The sequence below is a fragment of the Apteryx mantelli genome, chromosome 31, assembly GCF_036417845.1.
Source record: "Apteryx mantelli isolate bAptMan1 chromosome 31, bAptMan1.hap1, whole genome shotgun sequence".
NCBI classification, from domain to species: domain Eukaryota; kingdom Metazoa; phylum Chordata; class Aves; order Apterygiformes; family Apterygidae; genus Apteryx; species Apteryx mantelli.
In genome coordinates, this window is record NC_090008.1 from 3,742,469 (window position 1) to 3,761,013 (window position 18,545).

At 53.0% G+C, this 18,545-nt stretch overlaps 1 protein-coding gene across 2 annotated transcripts in view; it reads right to left on the minus strand.

Annotated features, from left to right (window-relative positions):
• The window catches only part of ZNF687 (zinc finger protein 687), a 34,939-nt gene that overhangs the window by 3,050 nt on the left and 13,344 nt on the right, over nucleotides 1–18,545 (minus strand). The window contains exons 2-8 of one of the 2 annotated variants that reach the window (XM_067313440.1): nucleotides 8,096–10,353; nucleotides 4,705–4,883; nucleotides 3,682–3,858; nucleotides 2,285–2,447; nucleotides 1,463–1,765; nucleotides 965–1,077; nucleotides 429–570 (exon numbers count right to left, since the gene is read on the minus strand). In XM_067313440.1, the coding sequence (XP_067169541.1) occupies nucleotides 429–570; nucleotides 965–1,077; nucleotides 1,463–1,765; nucleotides 2,285–2,447; nucleotides 3,682–3,858; nucleotides 4,705–4,883; nucleotides 8,096–10,333 (3,315 nt within the window). In that variant the 5' untranslated portion in view covers nucleotides 10,334–10,353. The remainder of the gene's footprint in view (nucleotides 1–428; nucleotides 571–964; nucleotides 1,078–1,462; nucleotides 1,766–2,284; nucleotides 2,448–3,681; nucleotides 3,859–4,704; nucleotides 4,884–8,095; nucleotides 10,354–18,545) is intronic. The other variant, XM_067313439.1, reaches the window with a different exon arrangement.

An 18,545-nucleotide genomic window follows, 5' to 3' on the forward strand; every position in this document is an offset into this window, starting at 1 on the left:
CAAGGGGCTCCTACAAGCTGCCTTTGACTTGCCGGTGTCCCTTGCACCAGGCCCTTTGCCCCTTGCAGCCTAGGGACAGCTCTGGGGCCACCCCAAGAAGACAATGCAAGTTTTGCATCTTCGTCCAATCCTACAGCAAGACTGATCCAGCCAAACTCAACCCCAGCCACCCTCCCTCGCTGCACTGGCAAGGACAGGCGGGAGCTAAGTAAGTTATGCCCAGACGGGGCCTGCACCCATTCAGCGGGTGCTGGGCCTCACAGCAGGAGGGAGCTGCCAGTCCCAGACACTGCATGATACGTGGAGGCAACAGCAAACTCGGATCAGGGCTCGCAGGGATGTCTTCAACTCTGCCCGAAACCTCCACAAGGCTCCAGCCCGCACAGATCTCCTTCGCGAGCACCCCAAGGGACTGGAGAGGCTCATACCTGCGTGGTGCCAGTCCCTATCCGGGCGATAACAACCTCCTGGCTCTTCGTCTGGTCAGTCACCTTAATCCCGTGTCGCACCTGGATGTGTTTCTCCAGGATAAGCCGACTGCTGAAGGTCCGTTTGCCTTCTGTGCAGTACCTGCAGCGTCAGAGTGGCAAGGCAGTGAAGCGATGCTCTGTGAGGCAGAGAGCCAAGCCCCAGGACAGCTCCAGCTGGCACGGCCATCAAGCCCTGGCTCCCCTAGGAAAGTTGGCTCTGACATCCTAACCCGTAATTCCCTCTTCTAACTACAAGAGTGCTCACCCATCCTCCCCTACAGGATATAAAACCCTTCCTCCTGATACCTCCCTTCCTTCCTACTTCCAAGACACCAGTTAAATCCCTCTTCACAGAGAGGATCCAGGTGTTCTGCCCTCCCCATTGTGCTTTAACCATCTACAGCTTTATCCTCCCCACAACAGCCTGGTTGAGGGAAAGCAAAGCCAAACGAGACCCCCTTTTCCCAGCCAAACCCAGAAGGTGGTGTGGGTACCGGCAGGGATAGACACGCTTGATCCCTTCGTGATTCACTCGCACATGTCTTCGGAGGCTGGGAGCAGAGCAGAACGAACGCTCACACAGGCGGCACGGGAACTTCTTCACTGACTGCAAGAAACAAAGAGTCAGGTGGGTACTGCTCAAGCAGCCAAGAGGCCAGGGAACAGGGCTTTCCACTAGAGTGGAGAAGCTGGCTGCTCTGGAAAGGATATGGAAATTCAGCACAGCCTCAGATTTCCTCTCCTTGACAAGTATCTGCCTTTGCTGTTCACAGAACAGGTAACATCCCTGCTCCCCTGCAGCCCAAAACCTCAATACGCCAGCAGACCCCTAAATTCATAGCCAGGGAGAAGTAATGTCCAGACCGAGGCAGACTATGCTCCCACCCCAGCACACAGGCATCCTGCCCTGCTGCTCTGTGCCATAAATATTCCCTTCCCACATTCCTGAGAGTTTGGCAGAGCTGGAGCTGTCACCCTGGCCTTCTCTTCACCTTGCCATGATCCTTCTTCATGTGAGAGACGTATTCATCACGCTCCGGGAACCAGGAGTGGCAAACGCCACATGTCCACCCGCTGCCCTTCGACTTGCTGATGGTGTCCGTCTTGCGCTGGAAGCGGCTTCGCTTCGTCTTGCGCAGCTCTGGGGAGCTGGGGGGCTCATCCTCCTCTGTGGAGGATGACGACTCCTCTGAAATCTTGGACACGGGGGTTTCAACAGGCTCCTGCTTGGGAGTGAGCAAGACGGCTGCTTTCTTCGCCAGGTCTTCCTTGGGCTTCTGGGGCTGATGAGTATTCTGGAAAGTGAAGACAAGAGTGTTGGCGGTTGATCGGGCCTGGAACTTTCTAGCTCAGGGCCTGCCCATCCTCAGGCCTCAGTCATGCAGAGAGACTCCCATTCCCTTGGCCTTTGAGATAGGGGTGTGGAGGTGACAAGGGGATCAGATCTTAGCATCCAAGCGCCTTGAACAGAGCTCAGGGCCCTGTTGTGTCAGTGACGAGCCATAATCCAGACTCAGAAATATCCCTGGTAAAGGGATGCTCCCACAGGGCATGTTAAAAACTCCAGTTTGGTCCCTCAAGCCCCACACAGTCACAGAGGTGGGAGTGTGGATCCCCCAACATCACAGGACCTCAACTCCAGCAGCAGTCAGGGCAGAACCAACACAGTGCAATCTCCCCCGTTCAGCCCTGACAGCCAGGGACTGAGGGATCCCCAAAAGCTCAAAGCATTGTGTTTATCAGGGGTGAAACAGGGCACTAAGAGGGATCAGTGGGTTGTGTAAAAAAAGCACTGAGCCTGGCCGTAGCATTACCTTGAGGTGCTCCAACATGGTGCGTTTCTGGGCGAAGAGCAGCGGGCAGTCTGGACACTTGAAGACGCTGACCCGCTGGTTGAGCAGATGCTGGTCAAAGTGGGAGGACAGCAGGGGCTTATGGGTGAACACTGTGTCACACATGGCACACTTGTAAATCATCCTGCAGGAGGAGGGAAGAAAAAACACAACAGTCAGCACAATCCAGGTGTGGAACAAGAAACCCTTGGAGGGATCCCTTTGGCAAGGAGTTAAGAGCAGCCCCAGGCATAGTCTGACCCCTGCCAAGCCATAGGAAGGTACAAAGGAGACGGATGCAGCTCTTGCACTGGTGCTGAGCACTTCCTTCAACTTCCCACTCACCTGATTTGCTCTCGGTTCACAAAATCACAGAATGGTTGAGGTTGGAAGGGACCTCGGGAGATCATCTAGTCCAACCCCCCTGCTCAAGCAGGGTCACCTACAGCACATTGCCCAGGATTGTGTCCAGACCGCTTTTGAATATCTCCAAGGAAGGAGACTCCACAACCTCTCTGGGAAACCTGTTCCAGTGCTCTGTTACCCTCACAGTAAAGAAGTTTTTCCTCATGTTCAGACAGAACTTCCCGTGTTTCAGTTTGGGCCCTTTGCTTCTCGTCCTATTGCTGGGCACCACTGAAAAAAGTCTGGCCCCATCCTCTCTACACCCTCCCTTCAGATACTTATACACATCGATAAGATTCCCCCCTCAGCCTTCTCTCCTCCAGGCTAAACAGGCCCAGCTCTCTCAGCCTTTCCTCATAAGAGAGATGCTCCAGTCCCTTCATCATCTTAGTAGCCCTCTGCTGGACTCGCTCCAGTAGCTCCATGTCTCTCTTGTACTGGGGAGCCCAGAACTGGACACAGTACTCCAGATGTGGCCTCACCAGGGCTGAGTAGAGGGGGAGGATCACCTCCCTCGACCTGCTGGCAATGCTCTTCCTAATGCTACCCAGGATACCATTGGCCTTCTTGGCCACAAGGGCACATTGCTGCCTCATGGTCAAATTGTTGTCCACCAGGATCCCCAGGTCCTTCTTCGCAGAGCTGCCTTCCAGCAGGTCAACCCCCAACCTGTACTGCTGCATGGGGTTATTCCTCCCTAGGTGCAGGACCCTGCACTTCCCTTTGTTGAACTTCAGGAGGTTTCTCTCTGCCCATCTCTCCAGCCTGTCCAGGTCTTTCTGAATGACAGCACAGCCTTCTGGTGTATCAGCAACTCCTCCCAGTTTTGTATCATCAGCAAACTTGCTGAGGGTGCACTCTGTCCCTTCATCCAGGTCATCAATGAATAAATTGAACAATACTGGACCCAGTACTGACTGGAGGACACCACTATCTACAGGCCTCCAACTAGACAGGGGACATGGACCACTTACTTGGATTGCTGGTTGCTGAAGCCGGGGTGTTGCGTGTAGACATGCGCGTGGGCGCTGGGGGCTGACTTGAATGCCATGGGGCAGATGGGGCACTTGTGAAACACCTCACAGTGGGAGGTCTGGATGTGGGACTTGATGGAGTTCACTCCGCCGAATACCACAGCACAGCTGGGACACCTGGAAAGGAAGGAGAGCATGAGGCAAGGGCTGCAAGACCAGAGAGGTAGAACAGCACTGGGGAACTCACCCTCTGCCAGTGGCTCACTGAACGATTACACCCCTGCCAGGAGATGCAACCCTGGCAGAGTTCAGAGCAGCTACTGAGTCACCGGTAAATGCCCAGCTGGAATTCCCCACATTTGCCAATGAAAGAAATGTACAAAGTTGCGTGCTGCTCCTTCCAGTCTTCTGTTTTTTGCTCCCCCTCTCCCGGCCACAGCTCTGGCTTTTAGTGTCCATGTCACTGCAAGCAGTGCAAGCCACTGCCTAAGTGTTAACAGCAAAGAGCAGCAGAGCACAAGGGCCATGTCCATTGCAGGGGACAGGACTTGGGGGACACTTGGGGGCAGGACAGGGGGCACAGGACTTGTGAAGAGTCTCTGCTCCCACAGACATATGATCCAAACCACTTCTGGGCTTTGGGAGACTCCAGTCCAAAGCAACCAGTCCTGCCCGTCACTGGTGGAGCCAGGGCCGAAGCAGCTCATCAGGAGAAGACTGTAGGAGGTCTGATGCTGTCACCCATACCTGAGTTCAAACCAGTGGCCAGGAGGCCCCAGCAGGAGGAAAATTCCTCAGGGATTAAAGGGGAGAGAGCCAGAGAAGAGAGGCAAAGTGGAAAATTCATCCTCAGCTCTGCACTCAACACCACCAGGGAGAAGGAATGTGGATTTCTGCCTCTTGTGCCAAATCTCCAACATGGGAACCTGCATCAGACTTGGACCCTCCACCTTTTTCTCTTGGGCATCTATCCTGGTTCCCTGTGCCCCAGGCAGGACCCGAATCCAGGCTGCAGTGTCCTACCTGTACCCCACTCGCCGGGAGAAGTGCAGGCAAGCCTCCTTCAGGTGGGTCTCGAAGTTTGCTAGCAGGAAGTTCCCGCCGCACTCAGGGCAGACATGGGGAGGCCGGTTCTTGTGCATCCGCTGATGGGCATTGAAGCTGCAGCGGTTGGACATGATCATGGGACATGTTGTACAAACCTGGGGGTAGAAGGGCATCGAGAGTTACAGCCTGGCACGCACCCATGCTCACAGAGCGCTTTTAAGCCTTTTCCAAGACAGACTGGGCCATTAAACAGGCAGGCTAACCTACAACACCCCTAACAGCCCAAATCCACCTGCCTCCAAGGTGACGGGGGAAGGCTCAGGCCATGCTCAGGGGGGCACTGGGCATGGGCCGTTCATCTGCAGGGCACATTTCAGGAGATAGCTGCTTGCACCAGCTTGCTGGGTGATTGTTGAGGCATTTTGCACACAGATAAGGTGCCTTTTCCAGGCTTTTCAGCACAGCTGGATCCCAGATGCTGCATTGCTAAGGTTAGCCAGGGACCGGCCGCTTTGCAAGGCAGCTTTATCAGAGGGAGTAGGGACTTATTCAAACCAACTTTCCCAAAACCTTTCAAAACTACTTCCACCTCCGCATTAGATAGGATATAGACATGAAGATGTTGAGGGGAGAAGCTGAAAACAAGGGCTCAAATAGGAGCTGCACTGACAGACTTGAGCAATAACCAGAGCAAAGGTGGGGCAAGCAAGGAAGGGAGCAGCAAGCTGGTGCCCACACAGGCGCTGCAAGCACTCAGCCCAGAGGAGGGACGTGGGAAAGGCCGGGCTTGGATCCTGCAGCAGCTTTCGGGGACCAAGCATGGATCCTGCAGCACAGGGAGGTGCAAAGGTGGCCTGGGAGCTACCGAGGAGCCAGAGCTGGAAGGCAAAAGTCATCTGTGAGGTGCCAAGCCACCTTTGGAGACTTGCATTCATCACTCACGGTGCCCACAGCTCCCTGAAACACTGCCCTGTGCTTGGAAACCACCAAAACCAAAGCAGGGCGGCATAAACACAGTCCAGAGCCAGTCGCTGCATGTGGCAAGCTGTCCAACGCAAGCCCCTGCCATCTCTCCCCCACAAGTCTTATCAAAACTTGGGTTCAAAGTGCTGCCAAGAGAGGCCCAAGGGTGATTCTGGCAGTGGGGAACAGCGGGGAGCGAAGGACTGGACAAGATACAGCAGCTAAAGCCAGTTATAGACAGCCCAAGAGGCAGAGCAGGTACAGGGTGACACTTAGGGAAGGGAGAATGTCCAAAAGGTAGCTGAAGTTGAGGAAGGGTCCGGCTGCAGGGATACGGAGGCATTTCAGATCTCAGTAGATGTGAAGAGGGAACAGAATAGGAGGAGAGGGAGGATAAAGACATCATTACACCATTGGACAACATCTGCCATGGGCCTAGATCCCCCCGGGCGCTGTGAGGGAGCGGAGCCCAATGCCAGAGGAAGGTGGCCACAATAGGCCGCTCCAGGGTATTCAGCGTGAGGCTTTTTACTCAGGGGAAGCGATGTTTACAGCTCACAGCTTCAGCTATCCCCATCCCTCACTGTGCTGAAGAAAGTCTCTGGGTCTTTTTTTAAGGAACAGGAGGAAGAAAAGCTGTTTGTAGGCGGTGTTGGTTTAGGGAGGAGTCTGTCTCGCGGGTACAGGGACAATGTTACTGTGACTAGGCGAAAGCTGTTAATAGATTTTGCCCTGCCAGCAACTTTGCTGTCAAATTTCCAAGCTCAAGCACTCCCCATGCCCGGGCTCCCTGGGTGCTAGAAGCATTATTCTGCCTGTATTCACAGGCAGCAGGTGCATGAGGGGAGATACAGGTGTCTTTCCCCCAGCACCAATCTCCTCTTCATTCCCTCTCACTGCTCCTGCCGCAGACCTGGACAGAGCCAGTGCTCCAGGCGGGATGATCAGAGCGAACGCCCCATCGCAGATCACTTTGCTACATCCTGTGAACCCGCCAGCCCTCAGCTTTGCAGCTCAAACCCTCCGTCAACACCAACATTGGGATAGGAGATGTGCATAAGAGATCCTCTCACATTAAAAGGATGCTTCCCATGACCTGGTAACACCTTAAACCATCTCAACCGTCTGCAGACAGGACATAAGGTTCTGGCAGTGTAACTTTTTCCAAGCTGGTTCCTTCAAGGGGGCTGCGGGTCATGCCAGACAGTGCAGGATTTGGCCATGGTTTGGGTCTCATAGAGACTATCCTAGTTTAACAGCATTCTTTTCAGGGGATTTGGGGGAGGGTGGTTCAGCTGTGCCACAGAAATGTCTTTTGCCTGACTGTCCCACATCTCCTGAGGCACAGAAAGCTGGGGACAATCCATATAAGCATGTGAATCTCAGCACTCTCGGTGACCTTCAAACAGAAAGCAGCCCTCCTCTGTAACAGCAGGCCTGTAATATCTGCATTTGAACAGCGTCCTGGCTATAGCAGTGCTTCAAAGTAAACAGAGTTACCAGGAAACAGCAAATTCCTGCTATGCAAAGGAAGCTGGGGGTCTGAATGATACCTTCCCTTTTGTCTGTTGGGAAAGACAAACGGGGTGCTGTCATGCATTGGACAACAGGACTCCTCTGCGGATCCCGATTTTCTCTCCTTGCCTTTTAAAGGTCATCTCTCTCCAGCATTAATCCTGTAAGTTTGCTGGATGTCGCCTGCCCAAACAAACCAGGATGTGTTGGCAGTAGCAGGAAGCACACGGGGTTTCAAGGTTGGCTCTCGAAGAAGGAGAAAAACACAGCCTGGTTTCTCCAGACTCCATTTGCGCTGCAAGCCCACAAAAGAGGAAGCAGTGCCCACAGCTCTCACATGGCTCTGCGAGGCCTCCTGCCTCCCTCCTTCCCATTGCTCTGCCCTCAAGGCGGCTTTCGCATCCACTGACAACCACCTCCATCCTGACACCTCCTAGGCCCGAACCGAACAGACTCTCATGTTTTCCTTCTTGCATGATTTTACGCTGAGTGGAGTAAGGCCTTGCCTAGCTCACATTTGGAGAGTCCTCCACTGCTGTCCCACAATTCCCAGGGCCCGTTTGTCCCGGATTTAATGTTTTAACTTCCCACTGCCCTTCCACAAAGTGCAGGTAGCCTCTGCTGCAAACAGGCCATGGGCTGTCACTCTTCATTGCAGTTTCCAGCCCAAAGCCAGTTCTGCCAAGCAGGTTTCCTGCAACACAGGCTGGAAAACACCCAAAAGGGGAAGGGATTTTGCCCTGAGGGTCGCCTAGTGAAGCCCCACAACAGCCAGGAGCAGATTCTCCTGGTACTCACCCCATCTCCCTCACCACCAGGTCATGCTACCTATCGCAGAGCATTGTGTCAGCAAGCTGAGAGAGGAGCCCAGCCTAGGCCACCTACGTACCGTGCTGCTGGTTGTTCCCGTGGTCACTGCCTGCTGGAAATGTGCAGCCAGTCCGGCTTTGTCTTTGCATTGCTCTTTGCACTCCAGGCACCGGAAGCAGCTATAGTTGGTTTGCTCCGAGCTGTTGCTCAGAGGGAGGATGGGGAGGTCCTGAGCCCCGTTGGCTGCAGCCAAGGCATCCTGAGCCACGCCGGCCACCTTGCTAGTGGGGAAGGAGGTCACCGAGACCAAGGGGGTGATGTCCGGCTGTCCGATCATTTGATCCAAAGCAATAGGCCTCATGACCAGGTGGGAGCACTGCATCACCAGGCCTTTGTCCTTGTGCTCCCGGGCGTGCAGGAGCAAACTACACTTGTTGAAGAAGACGAGGCGTTTGGTGCAGTGGTTGCAGGTTACTTCAATGCGCATGCTTCGCCGGTCGTAGTGGCGAGCCAAGCTCTTCTCTAGGGCAAAGGAGTCGCCACACTCCAGGCAGCGGTAACCAAACGGAGGCAGGGTAAGGCTCGCGTCGGCCGGAGGATTCAGGTTGGGTTTGTACGTCGGCAAGAGGTTTTTACTGTTGAGAATCTTGTTGAAAGCTTCCACAAGGCTGGACTGGCTCCTGGAAATGACCGTGCCCGCAATGGTTGGGGAAGGCTTCTGCGGTTGCACCATCACCACTGTGGTGCCATTGACTTTTTGGTTCGCTGTGGTGGTGATGGTGGTGGTCTGCGTCACCGTGCTGATGTTGGTCCTGGTGTCAGCTTTGGGCAGGGTCTGCGGCACCAGATTGATGATGTTCTTGGCCACAGCTTTGCCCGTCTTGGCTGGCAGCACCACGGATTTTTGCTGAGCCACACTGGCAGCAATCAGCATGGCGCTGCTAGCGTTCTGGATGGTGGAGACTGGCAGGACGGTGCCTTTGATCTTCGTGCCGTTGCCAAGCTGAACACTGACGATTTTTGGCCCCTCGATGGTTTTCAAGGGGCTAGAGAGCTCCAATTTCTCCTTGGGCATATCCAGCCCAATTCCGTCTTCTTTCTCTGCTGCAGCTGGATAGCCAGCACCCTCAAGGGAGGTCTCTTGAGAGCTCTGCTCAGTTGGCCCCTTGGTGGAGCCTGGCTCTGAATCTGAGGAGACCCTGGTTACCGTCCTGGTGATGCTGCCACAAGACGTCTTGATGGTTTTAATCCGCACTTTCAGGGGCCGCGAGGAATTGGAAGAAGGGGAATCATTATTGTCATCTTCCTCCTCCTCCTCCTCAGCACTGGACATACTCTGTGGACTTCCCATTGACTTCTCCAGAGCTTCTTGCTCTTCTTTGAGGGGGATGTTGTCCAGCTGCTTCGGAGAAGTGGGGAGCCTGGGGCTTTGCACACCTGGCGAGGAAGGCTTGAAGAACGGCTCCCGGGGGCTGGTGGGCGAGTGTTTCACTTCAGGAAGGTTGCTGGTGCTGCTGTCAAGGTTTGGGTCAGGCCAGGATGTGATGGGAGAATCATCCGCAGAGTAACGTACAGTGACTGATTTCAGATGGTCCAAGGGACTGCTGCCCAAGGCTGCAGCCAGACCCTTTGGGCTGGCTTCGTGGTCCACCTCTTCCGAGTCAGACTCCTCTTTCTTGATGCAGGGAATGGTAGTAGGGGAGTTGCTTGCACCCCCTGGCTGGCTGTTTTCGAAGGGCTGTGGGAAAGCTGGGGGCAGGCTCTCTGCACTGTCTCCCATGGGCTCTTTGCAGTCCAGTGATGGGGTGGGAGATGGGGAAAGGGAGGGCACTGAGAGGGATTTGTCTTTTGGCTTACACTCCCGGGGTCTGTCAATCAGGTTGGCAGTGTTGTCTTCATTGGGATCAGGGCTAAAATGGGAGAAGATATCCAGGGGTTTGGGGCCTTTTTCTTTCACCCAACACTCCCCATTGGAGGAGGCCACGGCTTCCACAGACCTGGAGGTGGGGGACCTGGGCATCTCGGTGGCCCCAAAGCCATTCTGCAGCAAGCGGGGCCCAATGACGTGCCCATCTTTACTGCGTCCATCCAAGGCATCGAGCTGCTCAGGACAGACTGTGTTCTTCACGATCACGCTGACAGCGGTGATGTCTGTGTGGGGGAGGACATGGTCAGGGGCTCCCGGCTCCCCAGGGACCTGCTTGATGTGAGCATCAGCTTCCTCGTGGCTGGAATGAATGGCCTCATTCGTGTCGATGTCAGGAATATCGAAAGCTGCCAGGAGGTCATCAAAATCTGGAGTTTTCATGTCACCCATGGTGGGGAATATGGAAGAGTCTGCAACACAGCAGAGAGAAATATTAGCACCGAGACCTGGGGATCAGATGAAGCTGTCACAGCACCCATGTGTCGTAAACCCACTTACACACTCTCTCAAGTGCCACAATCTTGCTACAGCCCTCTGCCCCTGCCCAGAGGGAACCGGCGTAGCCAGGACGTAGCTGAGCTTATAAACCCGTGGCAGAGGAAAGGATGGGAACCTGGTCCTTCCAAGCTCCATGCTAGCGTCAAAATCCCCATGCCTCCTTCCTTTGAACTCCAGCCCTGATCCCCTGGGGCAAATCACAATCCTCCTCTGCCTTTTTCACTTTGTTTATTTGCATACCATCATTTGATCCCCAGCCAGGCCAGCAGAAAGTTCAAAAGGATCCCAACGCCCTGGGAGAGCAGTCTGAAACCAAGGGATGCAGCTCGGCAAGGACAGCGCTACCCTGAGGCCAGAGCAATCGGCTGCATAAATACAAGGTGGAGAAGGGCGATTGGGGAACAGCTCCGCAGCAAAGGATCGGCGGGTTGCAATGAATCACCGAGTCGCAACCAGACAGCTGCAGAAAGAGCAAACGTCTCGCTAGGGGAACATGCGGTCAGGGGCATCCACCACGCAGGCATCGTCCTTCCCCTCTGCACCAGCGAGGCCTTCCCAAGGCCAACCGGTCTGTCCAGTGCTGGGCTGGCCCTGGAAGGAGGATACCGCTCACAAGGGAAGAGTCCAGACAGTAACAAGACGACTCAGACAACGTGGTCTGAGAGTAAGGGAAGAAGAAACAGGGTCTGATATGCTAGGCAAGGTTGAGGGGAGACGCGGCAACATGCAATAACGTTCCTCCCGTCACTGCAGGCTGGATAATAAATCCCAGGATTATACTGCAGCCAGGGAACATGGGTTAGACAGCAAGAAAGACTCTTAACTTCTAAGGATAACCAGGCAATGGATCCAGCTGGCCAGGAGGTTGGGGGATGTCCTGCATGCTGGAGAACAGCTGGACGCGTATCAGCCAAAGGGGGAGCAGATCCAAACAGCCTCTTGGGGATAGTTTTGGGGGTATGCTGCCCTCAGGGCAGGTAGGAAAGTTTTCAGCCATTTACATGGAGAGTGGATAGCTATTCATAATTATCATTTAGCAAAAGAAAAGAAACCTTCAAGTCAAAGGCTTTGAGCGAGCCAGCAGAAGGAAGGACAGACAGTGAGCGGCACTCAATGAACGGTCACATCAAAATCCTCTGGCAGTCACGGCCCTAGGGGACACAGCAGAACAGACCATGTGGGATGGATGAGGAAGACGCATATTGCCTCATATGGATAAATCAGCTTTTTTGCGAAAGTGAGGGATTCTTTCCTAGAGAGCCCAATTCAGTCAAATCAAAATCCACCAACTTTGACGGAAAAGTTCAGCTTGGGTGTCCAGCACCTGGGACTTAGAGCCCCACGCAGTTCTGGAAACCCTCGACTTTGCCACAATTTATGCCAAAAACAAGTCACTGAAACCTGCCAAACCACTGACAGGCAAAAAACCTGCAGCTTTTGTCTCCAACCAAACCAAAGCGTCCTAATGGGCTGATGGCACATGAGAGGCACCTTCAGCTGTCAGACCTTCAGATTGTATCATCTGTCACCTTGTACTACTGGTGGCTGTGGAAGGAGTAGTTGCGAGTCCCTGCTGTCGGACCCCGCAGCTGGCTACTGCACCAGAAACACACTGCTGCCACCCAGGAAGCTGCTGCCATATTCTATATTCATTCAATAAAGATTTAATAATCAGCTAATCCCTCCCACTATTTGTGAGAGGTGGGACGGATGGATGGATGCACAGCATCTTGATGTTTGCCAAATGGGCAGCAGCACCAACAAAGCTTGTTTCCTGAGGATCTCTCATGTCTAACGAGGGATGAATGTCGACTGCAGCTTTCCCCTTGCAGCAATAGCAACTCTCTCCAAACACCCATGTCCACGCTACCTGTAAGAGCCTTGTATCTTTGAGGTCGCAACATGTTCACCCCTGCCCCTATGCAAACTAGTGCAGTTCATTCAGCATCTAGGCCCTTTATCTCGGGTTGACTGCGATGCTGAACAGAAGGTGATGCTCCGATGTCCTGCTGGCTACAGAAAGGCTTGTGCTGACGGCTGCAGTCTGGCAGCACGCAGCATCCCCAGGAGAAAGCACGGCGGCGCAGGCCAGGAAAGCATTCCTTGCATTCCCACGCCTGCGTCCCTCAGGGGAAGGAAGAGGGTCACATCCTTGCAGGAGCTCCTCTTAGCCTCCACGGCCATCTCCATTTTGAAGACCCCCGTGACATATGTTGTGGGCTGGATGCTCTCTCATTTCCAAGAGCTCCATTCGCCAGCATTTTCCTTCCCCAAACTGGAGGTGGATCTCAGCAGGCAGCAGAGGAAGCAAGCGGAGCTGGGAGATGCCACCCCAGCTTGCAGGGGAGCCAGACAGTGCCAATCGTCTTCCCGGCAGCATCTGGCCTCCGGGGAACAACAGCTCCCACTGAGCCTGGGTTTCACATGGGATCGCAGCTCACCTTCACTTGCATCTGAAGCAAGAACTACCTCGTAGCAAAACAAAACCAGGCTACACAGGCAATTTCAGCCATAGCTATATCAGCACATCTTCAAACGCTGGATGTTAAAAGATTTTAGACATTGAGGGCGCCAACTGGCTCAGATCACCTTCACATAACATTTCTTTCTGTATTAAAACCTGCGCAATTAATTGTAAGTCTCCAAATCAGCTTTCATCCATGCTCTAACAATAGTAGCTGGCAACAAAGCAGTTTGGAGGCCAAACTGGGTTAAGAAACAGTCTTGGGACTATTCGCACACACTGTTTGGTTGGTCTTTTTCATATCTGCCAAACCCCCTCATACCTCCAATTCAGCTATTCTTGGGCTTAAGCAGGGCTGCAAGGACTATGGTGGTTTTCCTGACAGACAGCTTAGTAAGGAGGCTTAGTCTAGCTTTATTTTTAACTCTCACCATAGGTCACTCCAAGGGGATCTCCACTGGCTGCAGCATGGGGTCTGTGGGCCACCAAGGAATCTGCCACTCCATGGAGACACTCATATTTAAAATGCTAAGTGGCATTTCTACTGCCATCACTCCTCCAACCAGCACCTCTCTTAACATCGCGCTCCAGCAACGGATTCAGCAAAGCTGACTCATTTCTGCAAGATTTCGAGAAATTTGCACCACCTTATTAAAAAAAAAAAAAAAAATTCTATACAGCTCCAGAATGAGAAAACTAGCTTTCTCCTCCAGATGATGCAGGACTTCAGCAGCAATCTCAGAAGAAAGATGGGCCAGAAGGAAAAGCACCAGGCTTTAAAATACTAGGGGGGGAGGCAGATACCAAACACTACAATCCTGTTCCAGTGCTGCCATCTGGTTCCTCAGCACAGGATCTCTGCTGAGAACGGCATGATAACCACGAGGACATTTGTTTTTCAAATGACTTTTCTAATCACCGTTTAGCAGGATACAAATATTTACAGTAAAGCAGAGAGGAGCAGGTTGCTGTGCCAGAAAAGGTTCCCCAGAAGAAGAGAGAGAGAGCCCAGCAAAGCAAGGAAAATCCATGTCTGAGAAGCCACCTGGATTGTCAACGGGAGAGCACTGTGTGGAGGGATATACTACAAAGAAGGTAACAGCTCTGTCCTCAAAGTGACCTCGGGTCGGTGATGACGACAAATCCATCTTCAGCCTTGATGTTGCTACTTCCAGGGCCAGGGGACGGCTGGCTAGTGCTCTGGAGGAGGAAGGCCATTCCCGCACAGTCCAGCACCTCTCGCCAGGCGATACCCTCCACCGTGCCTTCTCCAGCAAAAAGAGACTGAAAGCACCCAGCTGTGAAGGAGAGATGCTCACCTTGCACAGAAGGATACACAACTGAAGGAATCCCACATGCCCGCACGTGCGGAGTAACTGTGGCTGGAATGCACAGGTCGAGCAGAGCCCAGCCACGCTGGCAGAGGCAGGGCTGCCCACAGCCGCCCTGGTCTGGGCACGAAGAGGTCGCTCCCGTCTCCGCAGCGCTGGTTTGCGTCAGCCCTGGCTCCTTTCGCCTTTGATTAAGGGAAACAGCGCTCTCGCGTGCTAATGCCACAAAGGGCCTGCCCAATGCTTGGCTGGGTTTGCCGCTGTTATTTTGTGCAGACAAGTCGCTCAGCGCCTGCTCTGCTGCACACCCTTATTTAGTTTCATCAGGGTCTCCAGTGGAGGGGAGGAATGAACCAAGCTGCAGCACTTCATCTCTCCGTGCTCATATACTGGTTTTAAATACATTGCACTGATCACCTTTGTTTTGTGTTTCCTTCCCAGTCCCCCACTAAAAAGTTTCTTGCTTTTTTGCACCCTGCCTCTATCTTGGCCAACCTTCTAGCATCCCTGCTTTTACAAGCAACACCGATTACGGATTCTCTCTCTCCCTCTCTCTCTCTCTCTTTTTTTTTTTTTAAAAGCTCACAGCTTCAAGACATGAATAAACTCATTTAAGAGCCATTCATAGCTTCCAGGCCTTCAGAGATGCTCTTTAACTCATTGCTTCCCATCAAAAAGGGAGGCTCCCCTTTGCAGGAGTCTCTGCACAGGACTTATTACAAGGGTATTTCCTCCCTGCTTGGTGTTAAAGGGAAGGTCTCCACCCCAGAGGGTTTTTTTGGTTGTTGTTCTTAGAAAACCTGAGTCTAAGATCCCCTGTTCAGCCCTCTCTGAGGATAGAGGAGAGTCGTGCTCTTGAATCAGTAACTCTTCAGAAAGAGGAAAAAGCAGAGATGGGAAGAGCTCAGCGTCACCTTAATCTCTACCAGGCTGACACAGGGAGTTATTTTGGTAGCTCAAAACACAACTATTTTCTTAGGCAAAAGAATTATTTTTCTTAGGTGAAGCAAAGCCAATGGGAGTGGGGCAGCAGGAAGGGAAGTGTATTTTTACCCTTACCAGCTTAAGTGGCGTTAACTGTGATGCATTACAGAAAAATAAGAGTTTACAATGTGGATCAGCTTCACACAAAGACACCCAAGGCATCCCACTGTGTTCAACCCCTCCAAATGCAGGTGGGGTGGGAAGGACCTGTTCATGGTCCTGTGGCTCGCAGAGCTGCTCTGATTGCCCCGTGGTGGTCACCGGTCCCCTTGCTGTACAGCGTTGGAAACTGAGGCACAGCAGAGAGAAAGAGTCAAAGATCCAAACCCTTTTTTGGAAAAAATCCAGAAAACCTCTCTGGATTCAAAGAGGACAAGCTGCAGACTGAAGGCTGCCGAACTTGTTTGCCAGCCTGCCCTGAACATCACAGCCTGAGTTTTAAATTAGAGGACAGCAGACTCCACATCTAAAAGTCCCCCAGTCTATTACCCTGTCTGCTACCAAAAACACATCAAAGGATGTAGGTCACAGGATCACCAGAGACTACTGATCCTGGCATTCCCTGAAAAATCATCCCACGGAGATGGTTTTCCTGACGCAAAACACAACCGAGCACCATCCACCTCTGCACCTCTTCTCCAGGGCTGCCAGCTACCACCATGGGTAGAAATCGCACACTGGCGAGCCACATGCTGTTTGCGAGCAGCTTCAATGGGTCACCCCATGTCGCACAGCCAGCAAGGGCTGCAATGGAAGCTGCCGGGTAACCCAAATCCCAGTTGAGAAACAAAGTCCCAACGGGCTCCTGAGCCCACCACCACTGAGTCACCTGCATTCCCTTTCCGCCCAAACCACTCTCTGCCTCCCCAGCCATCTCATGCCCCCAAGCTGTAACCTTTCAGCAGGTGACTTCTAAGGTCAGGAATGCCACACGTCACTTCTCTACAAGCTACCCCAAGGTTATGCAGGATTTCGAGCTGAAATCATCAACACCGCACTGAAACGAGCCCTTTCGCCAGCAAAGGCACGAGGCTAGAGAGACAGGCCTAAAGTTGAAAAGCAGGGCAGCTGCAGCCAGCTATTCGCATTAATATATACACACAAAAACCCTAGCAGAAGCAAGTCACACCAATAATCATCAGGCTTTCAGTTTCAGGCAGAAGGATATGGTTTCTGGTTAACCTGCTGTTCACAAAACCATCCCCGGCCAGCCTGGCTGCCCGGGGTCTGGATGCCCAGTGGAGACACGGCTCACACAAGGTTGTTCTTGCTTTGGATCAGTTGCGTAATCACTGTTCAATCCTACAAGGGACATCAACTGGATGCTGAGGTTGCTCTAACTGCAATAAACAGCCCAACATGCTTATTAAAGGCAGCACAGGCTCATGGCAGCACAGATACCCTGAATATAACAGTGTGTGGCTGGCACGCAGTGGAGACACATTTGAGCTGGTGTCTTGCAGGAAGGGTAAGCAATTTTAATAATGCTCTGCTGCAAGATTCAAGTTTCTGCCTTTTAGGAAACACGTCTGGAACGGCTCCCCGCACAACCATGGCAGAAATGGCTGGGCAAGAAACAAGTTTTCAGGTGCTGCCCCCCACAGCACAGAGCAAAGATGGTAAAAATCCACGAGCTTTGAAATCACCCATAAGGAAGTGCAATTCCTCTTTCCAGATCCAAGTCCACTGATCTTCAGCTCCAAGTCTGGAACAACCCAAGCATTTCTCCACCATATCCAAATAATACAAAAGTCAAGGACAGATCAGCTGGTCCTGGATAGTCCAAAAGCCCTTTGCACCATCTCCAAAGGGGACAGAAACACCATGTCCAGGCAGGTAGAAAGATCTGCCTTCCCCCATTTGGTCCTGCCAGCCCATCACAGCCTGAATGAGGTTTAAAAACATCAGCTGGAGAGCACAAAGATGTGCAGTGATGGGAAAGGAGGTGCTTCAGGCCTACTTCTGGGCTCTGCAGGGACTTGGGGCCTTGCATGCATGTATTCAGGGCCTCAAATCCCCACCAGACTCAGCTAAAAATGCCTGTCCTCATGGTGCAGTGCCTGGAGCAAGTTTCAGAGAGCAAATCTGCTTTTTGAGACTTGTGGAGTAAGAGCCACATTGCCAACTCACCTGCAGCCCCCACTGCAACTCCGAGTTGAAGAATAAAAGCAGGTAAATATGGATCAGAGTCTGCCACCAGCACATTAACCCCCAGCACAGAAAGACTGTCATCGATGAGGTCCCAACAAACCAACCTGAGCTCATATTTACCAATTCAGAAAAGCTGGCCCACAACTTACATCAGCTCCGTAATAATTGCTGAAATTCCACTGTCATCTTTATGGCTCTCATCTGCTTATTTAGGCTACCACAAAAAGATAAAATAATATAAAAAAAAAATTCTCCTCTTCAGGCCTGAATCAAGCCTGCCTTAAAAGAGCAAGCGGTTTTGCTCATTAGGAGGTCAGCTGTGTGGCTTGCTGCTTTTCGGAAGGACGCTGACACCAAAGCTGGCCACAGCACAGCACAGAGACGACACTACTCTCCCTTCCCCAGATTCCCCCTGCTTCAAACCCCCCAAACCAGTGCCAGACCTGGCTCATGCAGTGACGGGAGCTTGTTTTGCCACTCACCTACGGCCACGCCACATCCTCCGTTGCGCTCCAGAACCAGGCCCCAGCTCTGTGCGTCAGTCCTGGACCGGGTCCTGTTCAAATGCATTCAAAGGAACCTGCCCTTACCATCTGTCAGCCCTGCCCACCTCACCCCCCAAATCCCGCTGGCCCTCCTGCTCGCATCACTCAAAGGTTTTTTAGATGCAGGCTGCCCCTCTGCAACGGGCAGAAACTGCTTTTTGTGCCTTGGTATCGCAGGAAGCACCAGGCACCGTCGTCCTCTCCAGGCAGCGGGGCCAGCAAGGAGACGCCATCGTGGGGCGGACACAACGGCACACATGGTTCAGCCAAAACACATACTTCAGCCAAAAGAGACCCAACGCGGGGACTATTTCAAGGGCTTGCTATTTTTAAAAGCTGCTTTTCCTGTTTCCCTTCCTGACCCTGGCAGGGGGAATCGTTTCCCTGAGAGCCAAGTTTGCGCGAGAATGGCAAGAGAAACCGCCCCTCGCCTCCAAGAGGCGATTTTCAAATGAAGTTGTTCGGCCACGTTCACAAAACACCCCCGCGCCACCTGGCTCGCATACCCACGCGCACGGTGGCCCTGCCCGCCGCCGAGGCCAACTGGAGCGGCGGCGCTCCAGGCGTCACGTGACGGCAGATTAGCTTCCGAGGCACGGAGGAAACCTTTGACAAAGCCTGTCCCCGTG